This window comes from Limanda limanda, chromosome 4 (assembly GCF_963576545.1).
Source record: "Limanda limanda chromosome 4, fLimLim1.1, whole genome shotgun sequence".
Lineage (NCBI taxonomy): Eukaryota > Metazoa > Chordata > Actinopteri > Pleuronectiformes > Pleuronectidae > Limanda > Limanda limanda.
Window position 1 is genome coordinate 17800263 of NC_083639.1, and position 20781 is coordinate 17821043.

At 43.8% G+C, this 20781-nt stretch overlaps 1 protein-coding gene across 1 annotated transcript in view; it reads right to left on the reverse strand.

The window, feature by feature from the left end:
* The window catches only part of myh7ba (myosin, heavy chain 7B, cardiac muscle, beta a), a 16813-nt gene extending 1024 nt beyond the window's left edge, over nt 1–15789 (reverse strand). Inside the window, exons 1-41 of the mRNA XM_061069280.1 lie at nt 15696–15789; nt 15101–15204; nt 14859–15002; nt 14574–14730; nt 14439–14466; nt 14057–14153; nt 13297–13389; nt 13122–13185; nt 12924–13022; nt 12726–12829; nt 12503–12641; nt 12303–12421; nt 11788–11937; nt 11391–11561; nt 11125–11304; nt 10895–11027; nt 10442–10518; nt 9767–9854; nt 9570–9687; nt 9363–9486; nt 8176–8312; nt 5996–6251; nt 5662–5904; nt 5328–5504; nt 5084–5229; nt 4910–5000; nt 4443–4832; nt 4230–4356; nt 4024–4142; nt 3714–3910; nt 3442–3625; nt 2791–2956; nt 2577–2701; nt 2350–2465; nt 2056–2248; nt 1746–1949; nt 1021–1146; nt 647–817; nt 452–556; nt 264–359; nt 22–156 (exon numbers count right to left, since the gene is read on the reverse strand). Coding sequence (XP_060925263.1) covers nt 22–156; nt 264–359; nt 452–556; nt 647–817; nt 1021–1146; nt 1746–1949; nt 2056–2248; nt 2350–2465; nt 2577–2701; nt 2791–2956; nt 3442–3625; nt 3714–3910; nt 4024–4142; nt 4230–4356; nt 4443–4832; nt 4910–5000; nt 5084–5229; nt 5328–5504; nt 5662–5904; nt 5996–6251; nt 8176–8312; nt 9363–9486; nt 9570–9687; nt 9767–9854; nt 10442–10518; nt 10895–11027; nt 11125–11304; nt 11391–11561; nt 11788–11937; nt 12303–12421; nt 12503–12641; nt 12726–12829; nt 12924–13022; nt 13122–13185; nt 13297–13389; nt 14057–14153; nt 14439–14466; nt 14574–14730; nt 14859–15002; nt 15101–15204; nt 15696–15789 — 5787 coding nt within the window. The remainder of the gene's footprint in view (nt 1–21; nt 157–263; nt 360–451; nt 557–646; nt 818–1020; nt 1147–1745; nt 1950–2055; nt 2249–2349; nt 2466–2576; nt 2702–2790; nt 2957–3441; nt 3626–3713; nt 3911–4023; nt 4143–4229; nt 4357–4442; nt 4833–4909; nt 5001–5083; nt 5230–5327; nt 5505–5661; nt 5905–5995; nt 6252–8175; nt 8313–9362; nt 9487–9569; nt 9688–9766; nt 9855–10441; nt 10519–10894; nt 11028–11124; nt 11305–11390; nt 11562–11787; nt 11938–12302; nt 12422–12502; nt 12642–12725; nt 12830–12923; nt 13023–13121; nt 13186–13296; nt 13390–14056; nt 14154–14438; nt 14467–14573; nt 14731–14858; nt 15003–15100; nt 15205–15695) is intronic.
* Nucleotides 15790–20781: the final 4992 nt, after the last annotated feature.

Genomic DNA, 20781 nt, shown 5'->3' on the forward strand with positions numbered 1-20781 from the left:
GCATGCATTTGGATTACCAACCTTGCCGCCTTGGTCACGGGTGCGGACACGCAACTTGTTGACCTGTGTCTCGGCCATGTCAGCCCTCTCCTCTGCGTCGTCCACCTCGTGCTGCAGTTTCCTGTACTTGGACAAGTTGGTGTTTGCCTGCTCCTCCTACACAGGGATCGAAGTGTACAGTGAACCAAAGGGATGCTCGTCACGCTCTTCACTTTACAACGTATAAAACTGCGGCAGCCGTAAACAAGTGATGGTGGACTTACTGCTTCCTCAGCCTGCCTCTTGTAACTCTTCAATTTAAGCTGCAGCTTGTCGATGAGGTCCTGCAAACGCATCAGGTTCTTCTTGTCTTCCTCGGCCTGCACAAACACCAGAGTCAAACTTTTTCAATTTCTTTCTTTGAAAACACATTCATATGTCGTACTGCTCTCTGTGCAGACTGGTGGTTTACCTGATACGACAGCTCTTTGACTCTCCGCTCATACTTGCGAACTCCCTTCTGATACTCTTGGCTCTTCTTTTGCTCAGAGTCCAGTTCGTTCTGCAGTTCTTTGACCTACCAGTGAGATCAGCAAATACGGTCACACATCAGCTCATTACAAATGAGCAAGGTTTAACAGTGGGACTCACTGATTCCAGCTCTTACCCTGGCCTCCAGCTTCTGAACCTGCTTCTTGCCTCCTTTGAGAGCAATCTGCTCGGCCTCGTCAAGACGCATCTGCAGGTCCTTTACGGTTTGCTCCATGTTTTTCTTCATCCTCTCCAGGTGGGCACTGGTGTCCTGCTCCTTCTTCAGCTCCTCTGCCATCATGGCCGCCTGTAAATACAGATGATCGGTGTTAAAGGGACATTAAGTCACCTCTAATAGGACACTGGAAATGAATGCTGCAAAGTAAACATTAACAAGCCTCTGGCTTGGATGTGAGGTAATCAGGACATCTATATATGTTATGAGTTCTTATAAATATCTTATCTCTTGATGTTTTACATCCTTATTATTTTGTTTATACAAGGTCTTACGTCAGTGATGGCCTTTTTGGCCTTCTCGTCTGCGTTGCGGCATTCCTGAACAACATCGTCCACCTCATTCGACAGAATGGACAGATCACTCTCCAGCTTCTTCTTCTGGTTGATCAGCCCAGTGTTCTGCAACCAGAGAACAAAATGCAAGACTTCAAGACTTTGAAGATTTTCAGTTTCTTATGTTTTCAGCTGTTGAAAATGACGAGCTAGGGTTCCATTGAACCTAACATACCATATGAATAATTCGAGGTGGCTAAGGCTGTTTATTGGTTACATACACAACAGTCCTGGAGCAAGCTTAACATTTTTTTTAAATGATATATATTGATATGCCAGTAAGTGTGATATGGTGAAAGTAGACATGCAGCAAAGGGTTGAGTTGTATCAGACCCCTAGGCAGCAGGTGTCCAGTGCACGGACTACTGTGATAATTCCCTCCCTGACTTTTCTGCAATTAGGTCTTAAGATTAAGAGTCTTAAAGTACATGCATCCACCCATGCATCCTATTGGAAAACACAACGTTGTGAATGAAAGTGAATGGTGATGCAAAAATTATTTAAGTGCAGTAATATTTTACGCAGTGTTTCAAAACCAAAATCACTCAAGTAAAAGACTGTTATTTGTAGTTGATTATTTTATGAATATACAGCATCTATTCCACTACACTGCTGCTTTTAATGCCGTGATTGACTGCTTTGAAGTTTAAACTACATCTTCTTACCTGCGAGTGCAACAGGTTGACTCTCTCGGTGGCCTCCAGCAGCTCATGCTCAGCCAGCTTGCGTGCACGGTCGTTTTGCTCCAGCAGAGCCCTGAGCTCCTCCACCTCGGCAGCCAGCAGGTTGTTTCGCCGCTCGGTCAATGCCACCTGCTCCTTCAGCTCCTCATTCTTGTGAACGGTGTCATCTAACTCCATCTGAATGTCCTGGAAACAAGTAAGAGCACCGATATTTGATTAAGTGTGTAACAATAGAGATGTATTGGATAGGACCTGCAGGGTCAGCATGCTGTTGTCTGCTGTGTGGACTCACCTTGATCTGAACCTGCAGGCTCCTCAGGAGTTTCTGGGACTCTGAGGCCTGCCGGTTGGCGTGGCTCAGCTGCACCTCCATCTCGTTCAGGTCACCCTCCATCTTCTTCCTCAGACGCACTGCCTCGTTGCGAGACTTAGACTCGGCATCCAAGGTGGCCTGCATGGAGTCCAGGTTTCTCTGGTGGTTACGACTAGAAGGCGATGAAGAGGTGAATAGAATAATGTGGTTAACGGGGAAAGAATCTTCAATGTGCTATGAAGCTGGATGAAAAGAGCGATCTGTGCAACTCACCGGAGGCTGTCGAGTTCCTCGTCCTTCTCTGCCAGCTTCCTGTCAACATCGACCTTAATCTGGTTTAACTCCAGCTGGATCCTGAGAGTTTTGCTCTCTTCATGCTCCAGAGTGCCCTGAGACAGACAGACAGACGGACCACTAAACACTCGATGATATTCACCTCACTCAGGAATATACCATAGACCACAAGAGGAGGAGGTGAGGGAACATTGCAAACTGCTTACTTCAGCTTCCTCCAGCGCAGCTTGGATCTCGCTTTTCTCCACATCCAGACTCTTCTTCATCTTCTCCAGCTCATTGATGGTCTTGATTCCCTGACTGATTTGATCAGTAAGGTCAGCAATCTCCTCTGTAGAAGAGAAAAATTGTGTTTTCACATTAAGTCATAAAGTGTCTTCACTACAACCATCCGGCTGGTAAATTCAACCTCAGCTCTACCTTGCAGGTTCTTGTTCTCCCTCTTGATGGTCTCCAGATGATCCAGACTCTCCTCATAAGAGTTCTTCAGTTTGAAGAGCTCTGTGCTCAGGCCACGAGACTCCTTCTGAGAGGTCTCCAGCTCCGACTGGCACTCCTCATACTTCTGTTTCCACTCAACCAGCACCTGGATGAACCATGACAATTATTGTCAGCTTTAAATCAAATCTCTTCTTCAGTACTTGGTGGAGCCCAAGTACTGAGTTGGACCCTGTAACTCTGCCATAGAGTCAGGTACACTATCTTATAGAGTTACAAGGTAAGATAAGATCAGCTTGGTCAAATGTTGGATATTCAGGAAGATTTTAATACTCAATTTCTTAATTTTTCTTAAGATGATGAGGCCTGACCTCGTCATCATTTTTTGACAGTTATTTAATGTAAGATTGAGATGATGTAAGATAAGATATAAAGTTTTCATGTGACAGCAACAAAAAGAAATAGTGAAATACACACTCAGTAAAGGTAATAAACAAGTTGAAATAGTAATATTAAGCCAGGGAAATATAAAATATACAAATTATTTTTCTTCAGGGCAGTAAATGCAAACTTATGTAGTAGTTGTCAACGGGAAACACGGGACTTTTAAACACGTGGGTTCCCTTCTCTTACCTTGTCAAAGTTGCGTTGCTTTTTGTCGAGCGCAGCAGCTGCAGCATTAGCTCGCTCCAGGTCGATCATCAGGTCCTCGATCTCTGTCTGGAGCCGATGTTTGGTTTTCTCCAGGGAGGAGCACTTGGCATTAGATGCCTCCACCGACTCCTCAGCCTCCTGCAGACGTATCACCAGCTTCTTCCTAGAGAGAGATAAACAGATTCCAATGTCACGTCTTCAAATGATCTTTCTGCACCATTTAATTCTGTCAAAAAATGCATTTCACTCACTTGGCCTCCTCCAGCTCCTCAGTTCTCTGGATGGCATCAGTTTCATACTTAGTCCTCCACTGAGCCACGTCCACGTTGGCCTTGGACAGAGCTCTCTGCAGCTCGGCCTTGGCCTCCAGCTCCTCATCATACTGCTCCCGCAGGAGATCGCAGTCATGGCGCGTTGACTGCAGCGCGTGGGCCAGGGAGTTCTTAGCCTTTAGAGACCAATCAGGGTGGTGGAGAGCAGTAAGCTAAACTGTAGGATCTCTGAATCTCTGCGAGTTAGCCTTGTGAATTACTGCTAATGATGTATTTATTGGTATCTGACCTTATTTTCCTCCTCCAGCTGCTTCTTGAGTTCCTCCACGTTCTGGCTGAATGAGTTCTTGGCCCTCTGGAGCTGAGACACCATGGACTCTCGCTCCTCCAGCTTCCTTCCCAGCTCGGCTGCACCAGGAGGAGAAAAAGTCCCTGTGTTAATAACCAATCTGTGAAATCTGTTGTGAGATTTATAATAAAGTGAACAGTGTTTACCACTCTCAGCCTGAGCACGGGCCCTTAGGGTGCTGGTGTCGTTGAGCTGCCTCTGGAGCTCTTCAACCTTGGCTTTAGACTCGTTCATTTGGTCTTCATACAGGCGGCACATCTTCTCTGAAGTGGCCTGCAGACAAGAGATTGAAATTTTGGATCTAGTTGGGTACCATCCTGCTTTAATTCTCTTATTGCTTCTCTTGTTCTTCTTTCTACCTTGCCCTTTGAAAGATGCTCCACAGTGGAGGCCAGATCATCTGCCTCCATCTTGGCCTCTGCCCTCTCCTTCTCCAGCTTCTGTTTGATTCGCTGCAGGCTGTCGATCTGCTCCCCCAACTCGGCCACGCCGTCGGCATGCTTCTTCCGCAGGGCGGCCGTCGTGGTCTCGTGGTGAAGCATGGACTCCTCCAGGTCTCGCCGCAGCTTCAGATAATCCGCCTCTCTTTTCTTGTTAATCTCTAATTGAGCTGAGGTGGTCCCACCAGCCTCCTCCAGGCGCTCGCTCAGCTCCTCCAGCTCACGAGCCACATCACTACGCTGCTTCTCCACTTTGGCCCTGCAAGCCCGGTCGGCCTCCAGCTCCTCCTCCAACTCCTCTACACGAGCCTGGAGGAAATTGATGTCAGTTAATTTGTCAAAATTACGTTTTAATATCTGTAGGAGGTTAATAGACGAGTTTGCACCTGTAGCTCTTTTATCTTCTTCTGGAGCTGATTGACCATGGCTTGCTCGTCCTCAACCCTGGTGCTGACTGCATTCATTTCAAACTCTTTCCTGGTGGGAAAGATTTCATCATTACTTCACAACAACCTCAAAAACAAGATGACATTTTTTTGTGTGAATATATGATGACTCACTTTTTCAGCAACTCTTCGAATTGCTGTTTGTCGTTCTCCATATCCATAAAATTCTCCTGGGAGAGTTTCAGATCCCCCTCCAGCTTGCGTCTGACCCGTTCCAGGTCCATACGCAGTTTCTTCTCTTGTTCCAGGGAGCCCTCCAGCTGATTCACATTAGGAAGGTAAAAGATGTTAGTTTTCACTATGTTATCTCCATTGATGAAATTCAACCTCTACTTTTCAAAGCAATAAATGAACTCACATCATCCACTTGTTGCTCCAGCTTTGTCTTGGCTTTGGTCAGAGAGTTGACTTTGTCTTCCTCTGCCTGCAGGTCGTCCAGAGTCTGCTGATGGGCCTCCTGCAGAGCCTTCTTCTCTTTGGTCAGCTTCAGGATGGTTTCGTCCATAACTGACATTTCCTCAATCAGGTTCTTCACCTGCACAGAATAAGTAGAACAAAATTGACAATTGATGAGAAAGTAAAGACACATTTATTAATTTATTCGTACAATCCACTTAATGTGCTGCAGATCTTTCAGAGACCTTAAGCGCCCTCTAGAGGCAACTCCTAATCTCCTTGTGCACTCTCCTCACCTTGTTCTCAGTGGCATGTTTCTCCTTTTCCACTTTAGCAAGAGTGGTCTCCAGATCGTCGATGTCTTTCTTAAGTTCGGCGCACTCGTCCTCCAGCTTGCGCTTCTTGCCGAGCACATTAGAGCTCATCTCCTCCTCATCCTCCAGCCGCTCAATGATTTCTTTCAATTTGGCCTCCAGCTGGATCTTAGTTTTGATGAGCATTTCACAGCGGTCCTCAGCATCAACCAGACTGTCCTGCTCCTGTGGGGCAAAAAGTGCAGCAGGTGGTAAGTGCGTCCAAGCACTTCTACAGGATCTGTGTTTGTAAAAGCTGAATGTTTGAATCACTTACTGCCTGCAGCTGTAGAGAGAGGTCATTCTTCTCTTGGCTCAGGCTGACCTGCTTCTCCTCCAGCTCTATACGCTTGACCTCGGATTTCTCCAGAGCCTCTTTCAGCTTGGCCAGCTCATCCTTCAGAGCAACCAGCTCTTTTTCGGTGGCGGCGCTCTTCAGCAGAGGCTTTATTTTGAAGAAAAGCTTCATCCAGGGCCAGTGCTTGACAGCGTTAAATGCGCGGATGTTCCACTGGATGATCATCAGGGCCTCACTGATGAATGATGAGAATGACATTTTTTTTTTTTTTACACTTAATGTTTTCTTGTCGTGTTAAACACAAATCTAAAATGACAAATAGATCAGTGATTACGAAACAGGGGCACTTGAGTAGCCATGAGATTATTTCTGCACTTGCTAGGTTTCATGTTTAGAACAGCTTAACCAATTTGAAAAAAAAATGAAACAAAAACATATGTATCCACTAAGTCAGCTGAATTTTTACAGCTATAAACAAATATATGTTAGTCATATCATGGTGAGTGGGTAGAATTAATGAACCCTGGTATTTCAATTACTAACTGAAATAAATAAAGTTTGAATAATTTGTATCATTGACGTTTAAAGGAAACAAGTGAATACATTTATTTTTACAAATACAAACTTGAAATATGCAAAGTTTTAGACTTATTAAGTTATTGTTAAATTTATTTGAACTTATTTGTCCTGATAAGTGTTGTTTTTATAATTAAAAACAATTGTTTTTATTATATATATATATATATATAAAACATGGGAGTCATAATGTGATCAATCCAAGCGGAAAATAATTTATTAAATGACTCAAACGTATTTATGTATAAAAAAGGATTAAATAAAGAATCACAATAAGATAATTAGCTGACAATAATGATGATTGTTTAACAGTTGAGGGTAGTTCACAAAAAGTAACCGAAGGTAAATTAAAATAACTACAATTAATACAATATATATTAAGGTACATACACACACACACACACAAAAATGATCTTAACATAACTGAGTTTAAAATCAGTCGAATTTAAAACTGTACTGTGCCCGAAGTCGGCCTCGTGTCACTTTAAGAGAAGTTGAGAGCGAGAACATAAAGAGAAGAAGGTCAAAAAGATTTGTCCTGGACTTCCCCGTTTATTTATTTAGTGACTTCTCCTTGGTGCTTGATTTTATTGGCACTGATCCTGCGCCCATCTCCTCCCACGTATCTAATCATACACCAAAGGATGCGACGTGAAATCATACACCTACTGATGCTTTTGATGTTTCATGACTGTGACCAAACGGGTAACTAGATTGATTTAGTCTCAGTAGGATGGCGTCTAGCGGCACCTAAATATGGAGCTGGAGCAGAGTGGTCAAGGACTCCTTGTCAGTGTTTAGGGCGTGAGTTTAAGTGAGCGTGCACACGCTAGGGTGGAAGGTGACTGGAGTTGGAGGGGTGGGGGGGGGGGGGTGGTTGCATGTTTGACATGACTCCACGTCGAGTGCCTCTCAAAGGTGAGTGTCTGTGTTTATTTAGAAACTAAAACCCTCTGTCCAATGGCCGGCTTAAATCCTCTGTCACCCTCCACATATTCCATCAATGCACTCACTTAGAAGTACAGGCGCCGGGGACAAAAGGGTCCAGGGGCCAGTGGGTGTCCAGGGAGGGGGCCGAGGGTTGTATTTTTAGGGAGGGCCTCAGCAGCTGCGACTTGACACATGTCGCCACCTGGCTCTGGGGACACCGTCAGCATTGTTTTATTTAGAGAGAGAGAGAGCGGATGGAGAGTATGGCCGTAGACCTGAGAGAGCGGGTGTATGTGTGTGAGCCTGAGTTGGGGCCCTTAATAACAGAGGGGCCACACACACATGCCTGGTAACCCTACAAGGGCAAGCACACGCCTCGCACACACCGATAACACTGCCCTTGCATGCCAGGCATACTGCAGCGAGGGAGTGAACACTGAGGTATAGTGTAACACAAGCTGAAAGGCTCGCGGCCGATCGTGTTGCGATTGAACCTGTTCACTGAAGCAACTGGTGCCGCAGCTCTTTCTGTTTTCTCTACTCATGTCTTCACCTTCCTGTGAGGAACAAAGCTCAGAGCTCTGCTGTGCCGCCAAAGACAGTTTATATTCATTCCAGATTTGGATGACGGATGTAAATGTGATGTCTTTTACCTCTTTCCCTTCATTCTCTCCAGCAACCTCCTCATGATTTTGCCTCGAGCGGATGCCTGCATCAGCGTCAGGACTTTGGACAAACGCTGGTCCCTCAGCTCCTCCAGGTGACCCAGCAGACCAGCCTTGAAGAACACCTACATGACGAACGGAAGCAAATATTAAGTGGACAGCAAAAATATCAAAACATAACTTGAAATAAAGGCATAAAATCATGGAAACTGAGGGGATATTTTAGGGTGACTGTGATCACAAACTTGTTTGCACAGATATCATCATGAAGTGCTTCTAATTTCTGAATGATTAACCATGATTTCTGATTATTTTGCAGAACATAAAAAGTATATGGAGAGTTCTGTTAATCAGTCTGTTTATTTCCTGTTTTAACAAAATCTAGTCAACAGGACTTTTACTATAGTTTAGCATGGACATCATGTGACTGAAATCACATGACTTCATGGTGGCGATGTCACAGAAAGGGGTGGAGCAAGTGTCAATCAGAAGCTCCTTGGAATTGCATGACAAGGTCAATGACATACGATTCTGACAAGATTAAGGATATCAATCTTTATCATATGCATTGAGTTGTTTCTGAGTAGTTCTGATTTATATTGACGGACATCATGCTTTGGGTAATCCGGGACAGTCATTTAAGTTCTCTGAATGGGGAAACATACATTCAAAGTTTTAATGAAGTAAAAATACATAAACTAAAGAGATGTAGCATAATGTCTGCAGTTGTCAGACAGGAGTTGATGGTAAATACAGTCTGCCCTGTCTGTTTAAAGTGATAACTAGGTTAGAACAGAGATGATCCAAAAAGCACAGAAGAGTCTGTCCTGTGGTCTGCAGCCATTTTACTTAACATGGAGAAGACAATGAGGTGATCGATGATGATGGACTCTCACCTGCAAGGACAGTTTGTTCCCTGAATAGTAGAAGTTAACTTTAACTTCTTTAAATACTGATGAATAATTTAATCTGTAGGATTCTGCCAAGTATATTTTACTTTATATATATATATGAGGTTTACATGGTACATATTTTTTATTTTTAGAGTTCCTTAAGTTTTCCCCCGTATCGAGACTAATCTGATCTTAGTACTTATTTATAGTATAACTAACTTATTCTTAAGTACAGTGTATTAATAAATGGTTCTGTTTTACACACAAGCTGCTGCCCTCTACCTTTGTGTGTCCAAACTTGTACTGGCTGTGGTCGATATCCAGGGAGCCCAGCAGCTCCTCTGCAGCTTTCCTGCTGTCAACAAACTTATCCTCTGGGATGGCTTGTGGATTCAGGATGCGATAGCTGAATATAGGAAAACAGTGGGATCAGTGAGACTGACTGTCCATCAAATGAAATTGAGTTTTGCCTTTTCTGATTCGTCTTACCGCTGTTTGAACTCAGCGTAGAGGAGGCGGTTTGGAAAGCCCTTCCTGCAGATCCTGATGCCTTCCAGCACGCCGTTACAGCGAAGCTGGTGCAGCACCATGAATGGATCCATGATCCCTGCACAGAACAGGTGTCCAGCATCAGCCTCACATGCATCACTTAGCTCCTGATGATATGTGATTGTGCCGTGTGTTACCTGGAGTTTTGCTCTCATTAGGGATGATGCAGCGAACAAAGTGGGGCTGGGTGCTGCGCAGGTTGGTCATCAGCTTGTTCAGGTTTTCCTGGATAGAGGAGAGATAATTGAGTCAGTATAAACTCCTTAAAAATTCTACTATTCAATCATCATTTATTACAAAGCATGAGAACTAGGGCTGGGCAAGTTCACTCGTTTAATATTTAATATTTAATATTTAATTATCGAGTTAACTCATCACTTGAGTTAACTCGATTAATTATTTTATCTCGCATTAACTCAGGTTTGATTATTTATTGTTTTATTGTGAAAGTCAGGCTTTTATTTTGTGAAAGTCTGTTGCTGACTGCTGCAGAACAGGAAAAAAGAAAATAATTGGCGGATAAACAATCGAGTTAACTCATCACTTGAGTTAACTCGATTAAAACGAGTTAACTTGCCCAGCCCTAATGAGAACAGAACCTTCATGTAAAATGTAGGAATTTGAAATCCTCGATGTGAAGGAGAGAGGAGCCAGCACAGACTTAAAGTGATGTTCATGTGATCATTGCCCTAAACATCACTGCAAGTCTTAACTGCCTCCACCCCAGCTGTCCAGAGAGGCCCACAGACGATCACATGGTCTGAAACACTTTTACATTCACCTGCATCAGTACACGACTGTTCCACTCTCACCTTGTGAAGCTGAGACACCGTCTGGAAGGAGGCCGCCTTCTTCCGCTTTTCCTTGCCGCCAGTCCTCGGTTCGGAGGCTATTGAATGATTAGCAGATTGAATAATGTGACCATGTTGTTAATATTAATAATAATACTAATAAATAATAGCTTTATTTATTTAGCATCTAAAAACAGGGTTTACAAGGTTCCTTGAGAAACCAAGCAGACACAGGATATTCAGGCCTAATTGCAAATATGCATTTACTATGATAAAATCAGTAATTTAAAATAAGCAGAATAAGAACAATAAAACAAAGACAAAGCAAAGCAACTAAATACAAATAAATAGAAGAAAGTAATATAACATCCAAGAGATAGAAAGACGACATCACATAAAGGAAAGTCTGTAAAATGGGTTTTAAGAAGTAATTGAAAAGACTACATGTTATAATCAGGATTTTTTTTATCGTACCTGAGTCTGATCCAATGTAGTTCTCATAGAGAGCCGCCAGTAGCTTGTTGGAAGACTTTCGGAAACACGCCACCACCGTCTCGTTCAGTGGGTCTTTGTTTTTTTCCAGCCAGCCGAGGATGTTATACGGTACCTGTGAAAACCAACAGGGACGTCCCAATGATTGGGTTCTGTGTGTAAGGACACATTCTGCAGCAATGTCCCAGTGTGTTAGTGAGGAAGTCACTTACCACACCAGCATAGTGCACCAGCTCAAAGTGGGCCTCGTACTTGCGCTTCTTGTCTGGCCGTGGCTTTTGGAAATTAGGCGACTTGCCGATATGATTGTCATACATCTTGGCTTTAAAGCTGCTGTCCGAGGCTTTAGGGAACATGCACTCCTCTTCCAGGATGGACATGATGCCCAGAGGCTGGACGAGGAAGAGCAGCGTGTTAATCTAATACACCTCCATGAAACTCATCCATGATTCACATGGGATAAAACACAACACTTCACCTTTTCAATGAGATCAATGCACGCTTGAAGGTCCAACCCAAAGTCGATGAAGGTCCATTCAATGCCCTCACGCTTGTACTCCTCCTGCTCCAGGATGAACATGTGGTGGTTGAAAAACTGTTGCAGCTTCTCATTTGTGAAGTTGATGCACAGCTGCTCGAAGCTATTGAGCTGCGATCAAAAAAAGGAACAGGTGTTCAGAACAAGCGTGAAGGACGCAACACTCATCCTGCAGCATGGCTAATTCAACACGGTGAGAAACAAACAGAATTCAACCAGAATCTGACCATACATCCAGAAAATCTCAGATAATAATAATAACAAATAAAGATCACTTTTAGATCCATAATAACGTTTTTTTAAAAAAAAAAAAAAATTGTAATATAGATCAATTTACTTCAAAGATCTCAAATCCAGCGATGTCCAGGACTCCTATGAAGTACTGGCGAGGCAGGGATGTGTACAGCGTCCGGTTGATGCGTCCCACGAGCCATTTGAACATGCGGTCATACGTCGCTTTGGCCAGAGCACCGACGGAGAAGTTAACCTAGAGCAACCATGCACACACACAAACACACACGGACACACACACACACGGACACACACACACACGGACACACACACACAAAAGTAAAGCTGTCATTCACATGGATAGCCCCAGCTGCTTCGATACCAGATTCTAGTGAATATGGCGAGTGTACAGATCATCTGAGGACTAAGGAGCTGTCCTTTAATCACGAGTCGTCCTGCAGATGGAGGAGAAGCTGAACATGCTGAACTTTCATGACAGTTTAAAAAACCTTTCATACGTCTGTTCTGCTCTGATCTAATTGACACATTCATAGACGTTGTTTTTTCAACTTAATGCGTTGACAAAAAAAAACACAGAGAGCAGACATTGCATCTCCTCACCTGTTCGACGTTCTGCCCCTTCACCACCCACTCGTTCCCCACCTTCACCCTCGGGTGGAGGAGGCCCTTGATGAGGTCAGCTGAACTGACTCCCATCAGGTACGAGGCCTTGTCCGCACCTGAAAATAAAAAGAGGTTGAGTCACAAACAAACTTTTTAAATCTGGAGTTGCTTTTGTGCCAGACATCACTGCTTCTTACTCTCAGTGCCATCAGTCTCCGCCTGCTCCTCGCGCTGCTTTAGCTTGAATTTCATGTTGCCAAAGTGCATGATGGCTCCGACTATTTTATAGCAGCCGTACTTCTCATCGGGCAGGAAGCCGAGGATGTCCATGGCGTTCTGCGGAGAGAGAAAGGAGAAGTTATGCTCTGTGCTCTGATGTGGCTGATTTTCTCTCCTTGTGGAAAAGATAAACGTTCTTACATCAGTGGCCTCCAGCTCCAGTCCGTCATCCAGGTTCTCCACGGTGGTGCAGCCCTGTGAGCAGACGTGGTAGTCATACGGGTTGGAGCTCACCAGCAGCATGTCTAGAACAAAGGGTTAACAATGAGTTAACAGGATTATGTCACAGTCCTGCAGCAGGAAGAAATAAAATATAAAAATAAAGCCAGATTAACACACCCAACAGCTCTGGTTTCTTCTGGGACATGATCTGGTAGTAGATGTGGTAGCTCCTCTCACCAGGCTGCTGAAATATCACTCTGGATTTTTCCAGGAGATCTGAAACACAGGGAGAGGTGTGATGTCTTCCTTTTAGATATGAAACAAAATGAAAAATACTTGGTGTTAAAAAACAAACTGTGTAAACCATTAACTCACACAGGTCAATATCAGCTGAGGCCAATTTCCCTGTAGGTCCGAAGTGGATCCTGATGAACTTGCCCTGCAGGAAATTAATCATACAAGAAAGATGAGATTCAAGAACAATGATCATAATATTAATAATATTAAATGCATATACAATATGCATTATAGGGAATTTCCAGATACTCACAAAACGGGATGAGTTGTCGTTCCTCAGCGTTTTGGCGTTACCAAACGCCTCCATGGCAGGGTTGGCCTCGATGATTTGATCCTCCAGATTCCCCTGGAAAATACATTAATAAGTAAAATTTGAGTTTTATTCATTATTAATAGATGTTGCAGCTTAAACTCAACCCTGTTTTAGTGGAAGGACTGTGCTGCTAAAGGAGAAAATGAAAAGCCTGTGAGTGTGACATCTTGTCTAGTGTTACGGAATAATACTTTCACAACCAAAAGGGAAAACCATGAACTGTTGTTAAAACCCGATGGCCACCTTGTTTTACATGATGGAGTGTGTTGAACACATGGGAGGAAAAGGGAGGAAAAAGGAGGAAAAAGGAGCATCAAACAACATAGAAAAGTCAAAAATCAAAGCAAAGGGAAAGATTATGTAAAAAAGGTGGAGCCAAAAAGCAAAAAAAAAGGAAAAACAAATAACAAGGGATCTGGGAAGAGAATGATTCAAAAATCAGGGAGGAAGCGTAGGAGAGTGGCTGGAAATGGCTGCACAACACATGAGGGTAAAGACTCAGACATGGATGTAATCAGTTCTCACATTCACCACCGTGACAGTGAGGAAAATGTATGGGAGCGGTTTAAAGGGAATACACTGCAGGATTCCTGGGACCAAAAAGCGAAGAAGAAAATAAAAAGAATAAAATAGAGCAAAAAAAGCTTGAAAAAGGAGGGAGTGGAAAACAAAAAAAAATGGGTTGCCACATCAGCCTTACTCCTTTTTTGGCAGCTGTTTCCCCAAGAGCTGCCACAATGGCAAAATACTGAATAACACGTTTCGTGTTGACAGTTTTGCCAGCACCGGATTCTCCGCTATAGGAGTGTGAAAAATAACAAAGTGTACACACAACAGGTACAGTGAAAAAAATGCTCACAAAGCTGGAAAAGGTCGTGTATATTAAATTCACTACACTGCAGGTTATAAACAGAGAGAAAAAAATGTAGAATCGTCAAATCCAAAAGCTCTTGACAGAAAAAAATCGTGTGGCTGTATTTGGAGAGTCTCCATGTTATATGGCAGCACAAACAGTTACACAGTTGGCTTCCTCCTTAAATTTGTGACAAAAGAAAAATCTGTTTCAGTGAGTTTATACTTACGTGATTAGCATGGATTGGTTCTCTCGATCTGATGAGAAGAAAATACACAATAAATACATGGGCGTTCATGTTTCAGAGCTTATATGCTTGTGTTGTATATGTTGTTGTAATATTGTAGTGCATGGAAACACTCACTGCGCAGCATGTCATTGTAGGCATTGTCTGCGATGGAGTAGATGTGCGGTGGCGCCTCAGAGCGGCGCTTGCCTTTGTAAGCAGCCACCACTTTGGGTGTGTAGACTGGAAGCCATTTGTATGGATTCACTGTCACACAGAAGAGGCCGGAGTAGGTCTGAGCAAACCAGAGGACATGACAACAAGTTTAACTCTGTAATTTCATCTGGGTAATTATGCTCTTTGGGGGACATGGAAACATGGGAGAGAGGGTGACGAGCCATGGGTCCATAACGGGACACTCACATAGATCATCCAGGAGGAGTAGCGGCTGCGCAGGTTGAAGAGCACAGAGGCCTCGTTGAGGTGCGTCAGCATGGCCATGTCCTCGTTCCTGTCGAACTTAGGAGGGTTCATCTGCTGGACGTCAGTATCCTTCACTGTCACGACCTGGAGGAAAGAACACAGGCACAGATTAGGAGGGGCTCATGGGACCGCTGTACATATCCTTTATGATCATAAAATTAAATCAAATGGAGAGCACGTACTGTTCCATCTTTGGTCTCAACGATGACTTTGTCACCGCATGACTCCTTGATTTCAACCTGTATGTAGGCCTCTTTTTCATCAGGGATCCAGGCTCGCTTCTTACCTACAGAGACGTGTGAGTTTAATTGCAAAAACTCATCAAAATCCAAATGTTGACAGAGGATAAGATGATCACAAATTAAAAAATTATACAAATAAAAAAGTTGACCTATTTTATTGATTCGTATTGTAGTTATAACAGCAAAATATGTATGCATTTTTTTATGAAGTTGGACAGTACAAAAAATGTGTGACATTTGATTTTGACAAAACCAAATAAATCCATGCAGCAGTTCCACAACTTATGAATAAAATGACATTATTTACACATATTATATCTCTTTTTTTGTTATTTCTTAAAAACACTAGTATAACATGAAGCTGCAATATCAAGCCATAGTCTGAATCCACCTGCTGCACTTCTTTCACCTTATTCAGCAACTGATACGAAAGTGAGATATAGCATCTAAAACTTTATTTAAAAATGGTATGAATAATTGTGATGTGATGTGCCCTATAAGGTCCCTTTCTCTGAGGTGTCCTTATTAGGCCTACCGTCAAAAGGGATGGTCTGGATCAGCAGCTGCTCCATTTCAGATTTGCGTAAAAACAGTGCAGCATCGCCGAACTCCTGCATGTCCCTTGGCATGGTGGCACCTCCTCTTCAGAACCCGGGCGCACGGAGAGAGAGACGGCTCCTTGGGTGAGAACAAAAAACTGTGTGTTAGTCAGTGGGTCCTATGCTGTTTCTTTTTACTTTTATTGGCAAAAACAAAACGCAGCCATGACAACAGGAGTCGTGCGTAAAAAGCGCAAATCCACTATCACTCAGAGTGAAATGGAGACTGAAGAAGACTTTTTAAAGAGCAGCCAACCCGCGCGTAAAATGCGTAATGATCAACCTACCAAAGGAAGGAGGGAAGCTGTCCACTGACCTCAGGACGGCCACAACGAAATGACAGTCTGCTGAGATGTGCCCTGCTTTATACTGTGTTCCTCAAGGTCACGGTCAGTGGACATTTGTCCCTCATTAGCATATGCCACCTCCTCCGATGCCCATTGGTGCTGCGCGTCTGTCTCAATTGACACAAAAGGAAAGCTACGTTTTTGTCATTGCGCTAAACCCAAGCCGGCTATTTCTGTATCCCAGTTATTTTATGCACTGTACACACTGCAAGGGAGTGGGGGAGAGGGGGCTGCGTTAGGAGCATCCCTATGGGGGAATGTTTTCACTCTATAAAATTTGAAGGGCAGTGCATTGGTGCATTTACCAGGACTGTGATTTGTGTCCAACACCCAGAAACACAACCTGGGTATTTAACCCAAGATTTACAGGGAAAGTTATTTGCCTAGAATATTCAAAGAACAACACCTTACAGTTAATATTTCTGAGTCCCTTTCATTGAATAGTGCTGATGTTTTAATAAACCTCCTGATTAACACAACTGAACGGATTCCACTTCAGGTGACTTTGCTGCTTGTGAACTCAGGTTGGCCTCTAACAGTCCTGTCGCTTTTGTGTTGTTAAGTGTCAACAGGGATGTCTGCTATTGTGTGTGGCCACAGAGGATGCAACCTTAGAAGAGATTATTTCAGGAGCTGTGTGGCATTAAACATGCTTCTATAAATACACAGCATTATATTAATAGCGATAAACATGGCGCGTGGCTTCCAGCTGAAAAATAAAGAGCTTCATCTGCATTAAAAATAGATAAACTTGAGAGACGATTAAGCAAACTCTTATGATGAAAGATTCATATTTTACTTTTTGTTTGTTAAAATTGTTTCTTCGTAAATGAAAACGTCCACTGATGCCAACGTGTGTTGAACTGTCACACGTAGCTGTTGTAACTTTGTGTAACCAGTCATTCTGGCATAAGCGCTTCGCCTCTCACACTCTGGCTCCACCACATCTGACCTTCAGAGCAGGGGGAGAGGTTGGTGCCTGGTATGAGAGCAGGGTGACAGTGCAGCGCTGGGTGGTGGTGGGGGGGTGGGACCACAGTTTCTCAGAATAGACAAAGCCAGAGTCCAGCATTCCTGATAGGGTGATTGACTGTTAACTGTTGGCTGAAAACGAATTCTGTAAAAAGCCACGTAGATAAGGGGACGCCGCTCACGTGACGCCTACGACGACGCTGTAACTTTTACAAACCATAAGACTTGATAGGTCTACCTGTCTTATGATGGACAGAATTTTCTCTCTTTTCTCTGCTAGCATGCATAGATCCACGTGCACGGACACAAGAAAAGATGGGCGGCCATCTTTGTTGACACACCACTATCTGTTCCTGTGGCAGACAGACAGAGGTGTTGCCGTGATGGCTCAAACTTTCTTGGGCATCAGTTAGATAGAGGGGGCCGGAGCTATTCTGGGACAAGGGGCTCTTCAGAGGCAGAGGCTGGTTTATGTACTATGTCACTTGGTGCAGCATTTGAAAAGCTGGCATGCTGATAACACGAGTAGGAGATGAATCCCAAAGTCCCCAGAGCCGCTGGCTTTAAATAAGTTCACATACTCCGGCACATAAACACACACACACACACAGAAACACATATGAAGTGCATGCTGGGCTAGTGTTGTCCCCCAGCACATCTCTCTGCACCTCTACACTGCAGCCCACTGCAACAGCTGACTTCTCACAGCAACAGCTCTACTTACGTCCCCAGTGTTCCTCAAAATCATTTAGACCCTTATGTGGCCAGGCGTATTAATGCTCATGTTTTGTTTGTTAGACATTTGTGCTTTGAATTACTTTCCCATATATTATGACCAAACTGGAGTCCAGCTGAAGGCCCCAGGCCCGAAATGTTGGTCCAGAGTCCTCGGCTCATTCTTGGGGGTCGGCCAACCCGAGTGTTTGGTGATACGCAGGCAAGGGGCCGACATTTTGGGCATCAAGACTAGATCTGGGGGTCGGTCACAGTTGTTTTAGATCATCATGCACCGAATGCCAGGAGGCTTAGGCAGCGAGATGGAGAAAGATTGGGAATTATGACTGCAGTCATTCTCGGCCGCGTTTAATCGCACACCACACAGTCCCATCTCTCTCTTTGTTCGGCCTCTGCACAGGTGGGACTGCTCATCAGATATATTACCAAAAGAGGCACCAATTGTTCTGTCTCGCTCTTTCTCTTTTTCTTTAACTCTTCACTCACATAAGCCAAATCTGTGCATTTTATTTATCTATCTATATATCTTTACCAAGAATGTTACTTTGGATTGAACATTGGGGTTGGGTGTGGGTGGGGGGGTCAAATGGCATTGAACCGAATACTCTGGATAATCTCTAAATCATAATTCCATACCAAGGAATAATCACTTTGTACACCTTATTAATATTCACTTTTAACACATTGTACTTGCCAGATAATACCGACAAGCTAGTAGCCGAAATAGCTACAATAAAATTTATGTTAAAAGAGTCGTTATTGCTGCAAATTAAATTGAATCGAGAAAAAACAACACTTTCATGTTTTTTAACAGTGAATATTTTTCATCTGGGATATGGTATGAGCATTGGGGGAGTTGTACAGGCCAGCTTTGATTATTGGGGTAATTTGAACCCTCCGATCCTCCTGTAAACTGCGCCCTGGATCTATACATATAAACGTATCTCTGAAAATGTAAACTTTTTGTTTCGTGCACTTTGGATTCAGTTTTTAACTCGAGCTGATTCGAACGATCCTACATAAATAATGTTTCCATGGTTTGCTCGACAAAACAAATATTAACCTAACTATCTTCGTCTATTGATGTAATCTAAAAAAAGGCAGTGAAGCAGCGTTTCATTTTGGATCAAAGCATTCACTGCTGGTGGATATTTCTGTAATCGCCTTTCGCCTGCCCACAATACCTTGCAGCAACTGTGTGGGCTCAGGTCAATGCCGTCAGTTCATCAGCGTGGAGACGAGCAGACGCGTGGCACAAACACACTCCAAAGCCCCAATTACTCTTCCACACCCACTCCACCCTATAACAACACACGGCAGACTTAATCAGTCTTTTAGCGAGCCCTGTGGGAGGTTTGATACCTCGGCTATTAGCCTCTGGCTCCAGACAATACCCTGTCTTTCATTGTGCTAAGTTGTGGTCTGGGTCAGTGGGCCCGGCCGGCCCAGCCAGCCCTGCCCTCAGAATGCATGGCAGCCCTCAGCTGTCTTTCTATTTCAGGAGTGTGGAGGCATACCTCGGCCCAGCTGGGGCATCATAGACAATGGGGCATGCTGCTTTATCCAAACACAGGCTCGCAGACAATCTGACGCACTCCAGGATCCCAGCGAGAGCCCCGCTGCTGCAGACCCCTCCTTCCCAATAAAGCAGAAGCAAAGGGTTAACAAGGCTGCACACACACTTTGACACATCACTCAGTAGCTGCACGGCTTCTTTTAAACACACTACGATGAACGGACAACGGCAAGGAGAGATTAATTTGTTGTGTGATTTGGAATGATGGACGTGAATGTAGCGGAGTGTATACACAGCCACACACTACATTTATTATTTGAAAACAAACATGGATCTTTCTCATTTTTCTTTCGCTGTATATCTAACAAAAGAGAAATTATTGACGATCAAAGAAAAACCTGATAGTTAATTTCTACTGATGGCTTTTACCTACAACATGATTAAAGTTTATCCAGCTTGCGTTTTACCATCACAACCCTGAGATAAATGATCGATGATTCATGTTTGTCTTCTGGCTTCATTTGTAATGCCAAATCTACACACACACACACACACACACACACACACACACACACACACACACACACACACACACACACACACACACACACACACACACACACACACACACATTTTGAATCTCTTGTATTTCAGATCACATGAAATCCCTGTTTCTAAACAGCGGGCCGTGACTTTATTTGCTTTGACTTTAAATAGACTTGGAAGGGAAGCCTGTCAAGCTGCGTGGAAAGACCTTCAGTTAGTGACCTACAGCATCTCACTGTCATGGCAGACATAGCTTCACCTAACCTCCAGTCCTGCGGGGGTCTGTTAAAAACGTCTGGGGATGCAGGTGGCGGTGCTCGGCCTCTGACCATAATTGCTGTTTAGTCAGAGCCGCTGTCACAATGAGATGCATTTCAGCGAGCCGCGTGGCAGCTCTTTCACAGTTTACACAGGCTCCAGGCCCTCTTATACTTCCTTTATACACACACATGCCCAGGCATTCGTGCATACACCAACTGCACCTCTGCCACGCAAGACAACTTCACCTGTCGTCCATGACAACTGCTCGAACACGGAGGGAGGGAGGGAGGGACGCAGCCGACCCCGGACACGTGTTATGCCATCAAATTGACTTGTTCACTTTGGTTGCCAGGCAGGAAACAAGCAAACTGACACAGGTCATCGACAGAAAAATCCTCGGAAACAGACTCTGAACAAACACTCCTCACACAGAGACTGAAGGAAACCTGTTGCTCAGCTCACAAAGAATTAGGAGTTCAAATTTAGTCCAATAATGGTTTAATACATGTTTGATGCAGAATGTATTCAGCGTTTAACTTCCATTTAGTCAGATTGTTGGAAAATGTTATTACTCGATGTATGTCGTCCTCCAACATAACTTCATATTGCTCCTTGATTCATTGTGTTACAAGACTAACCCCTCTG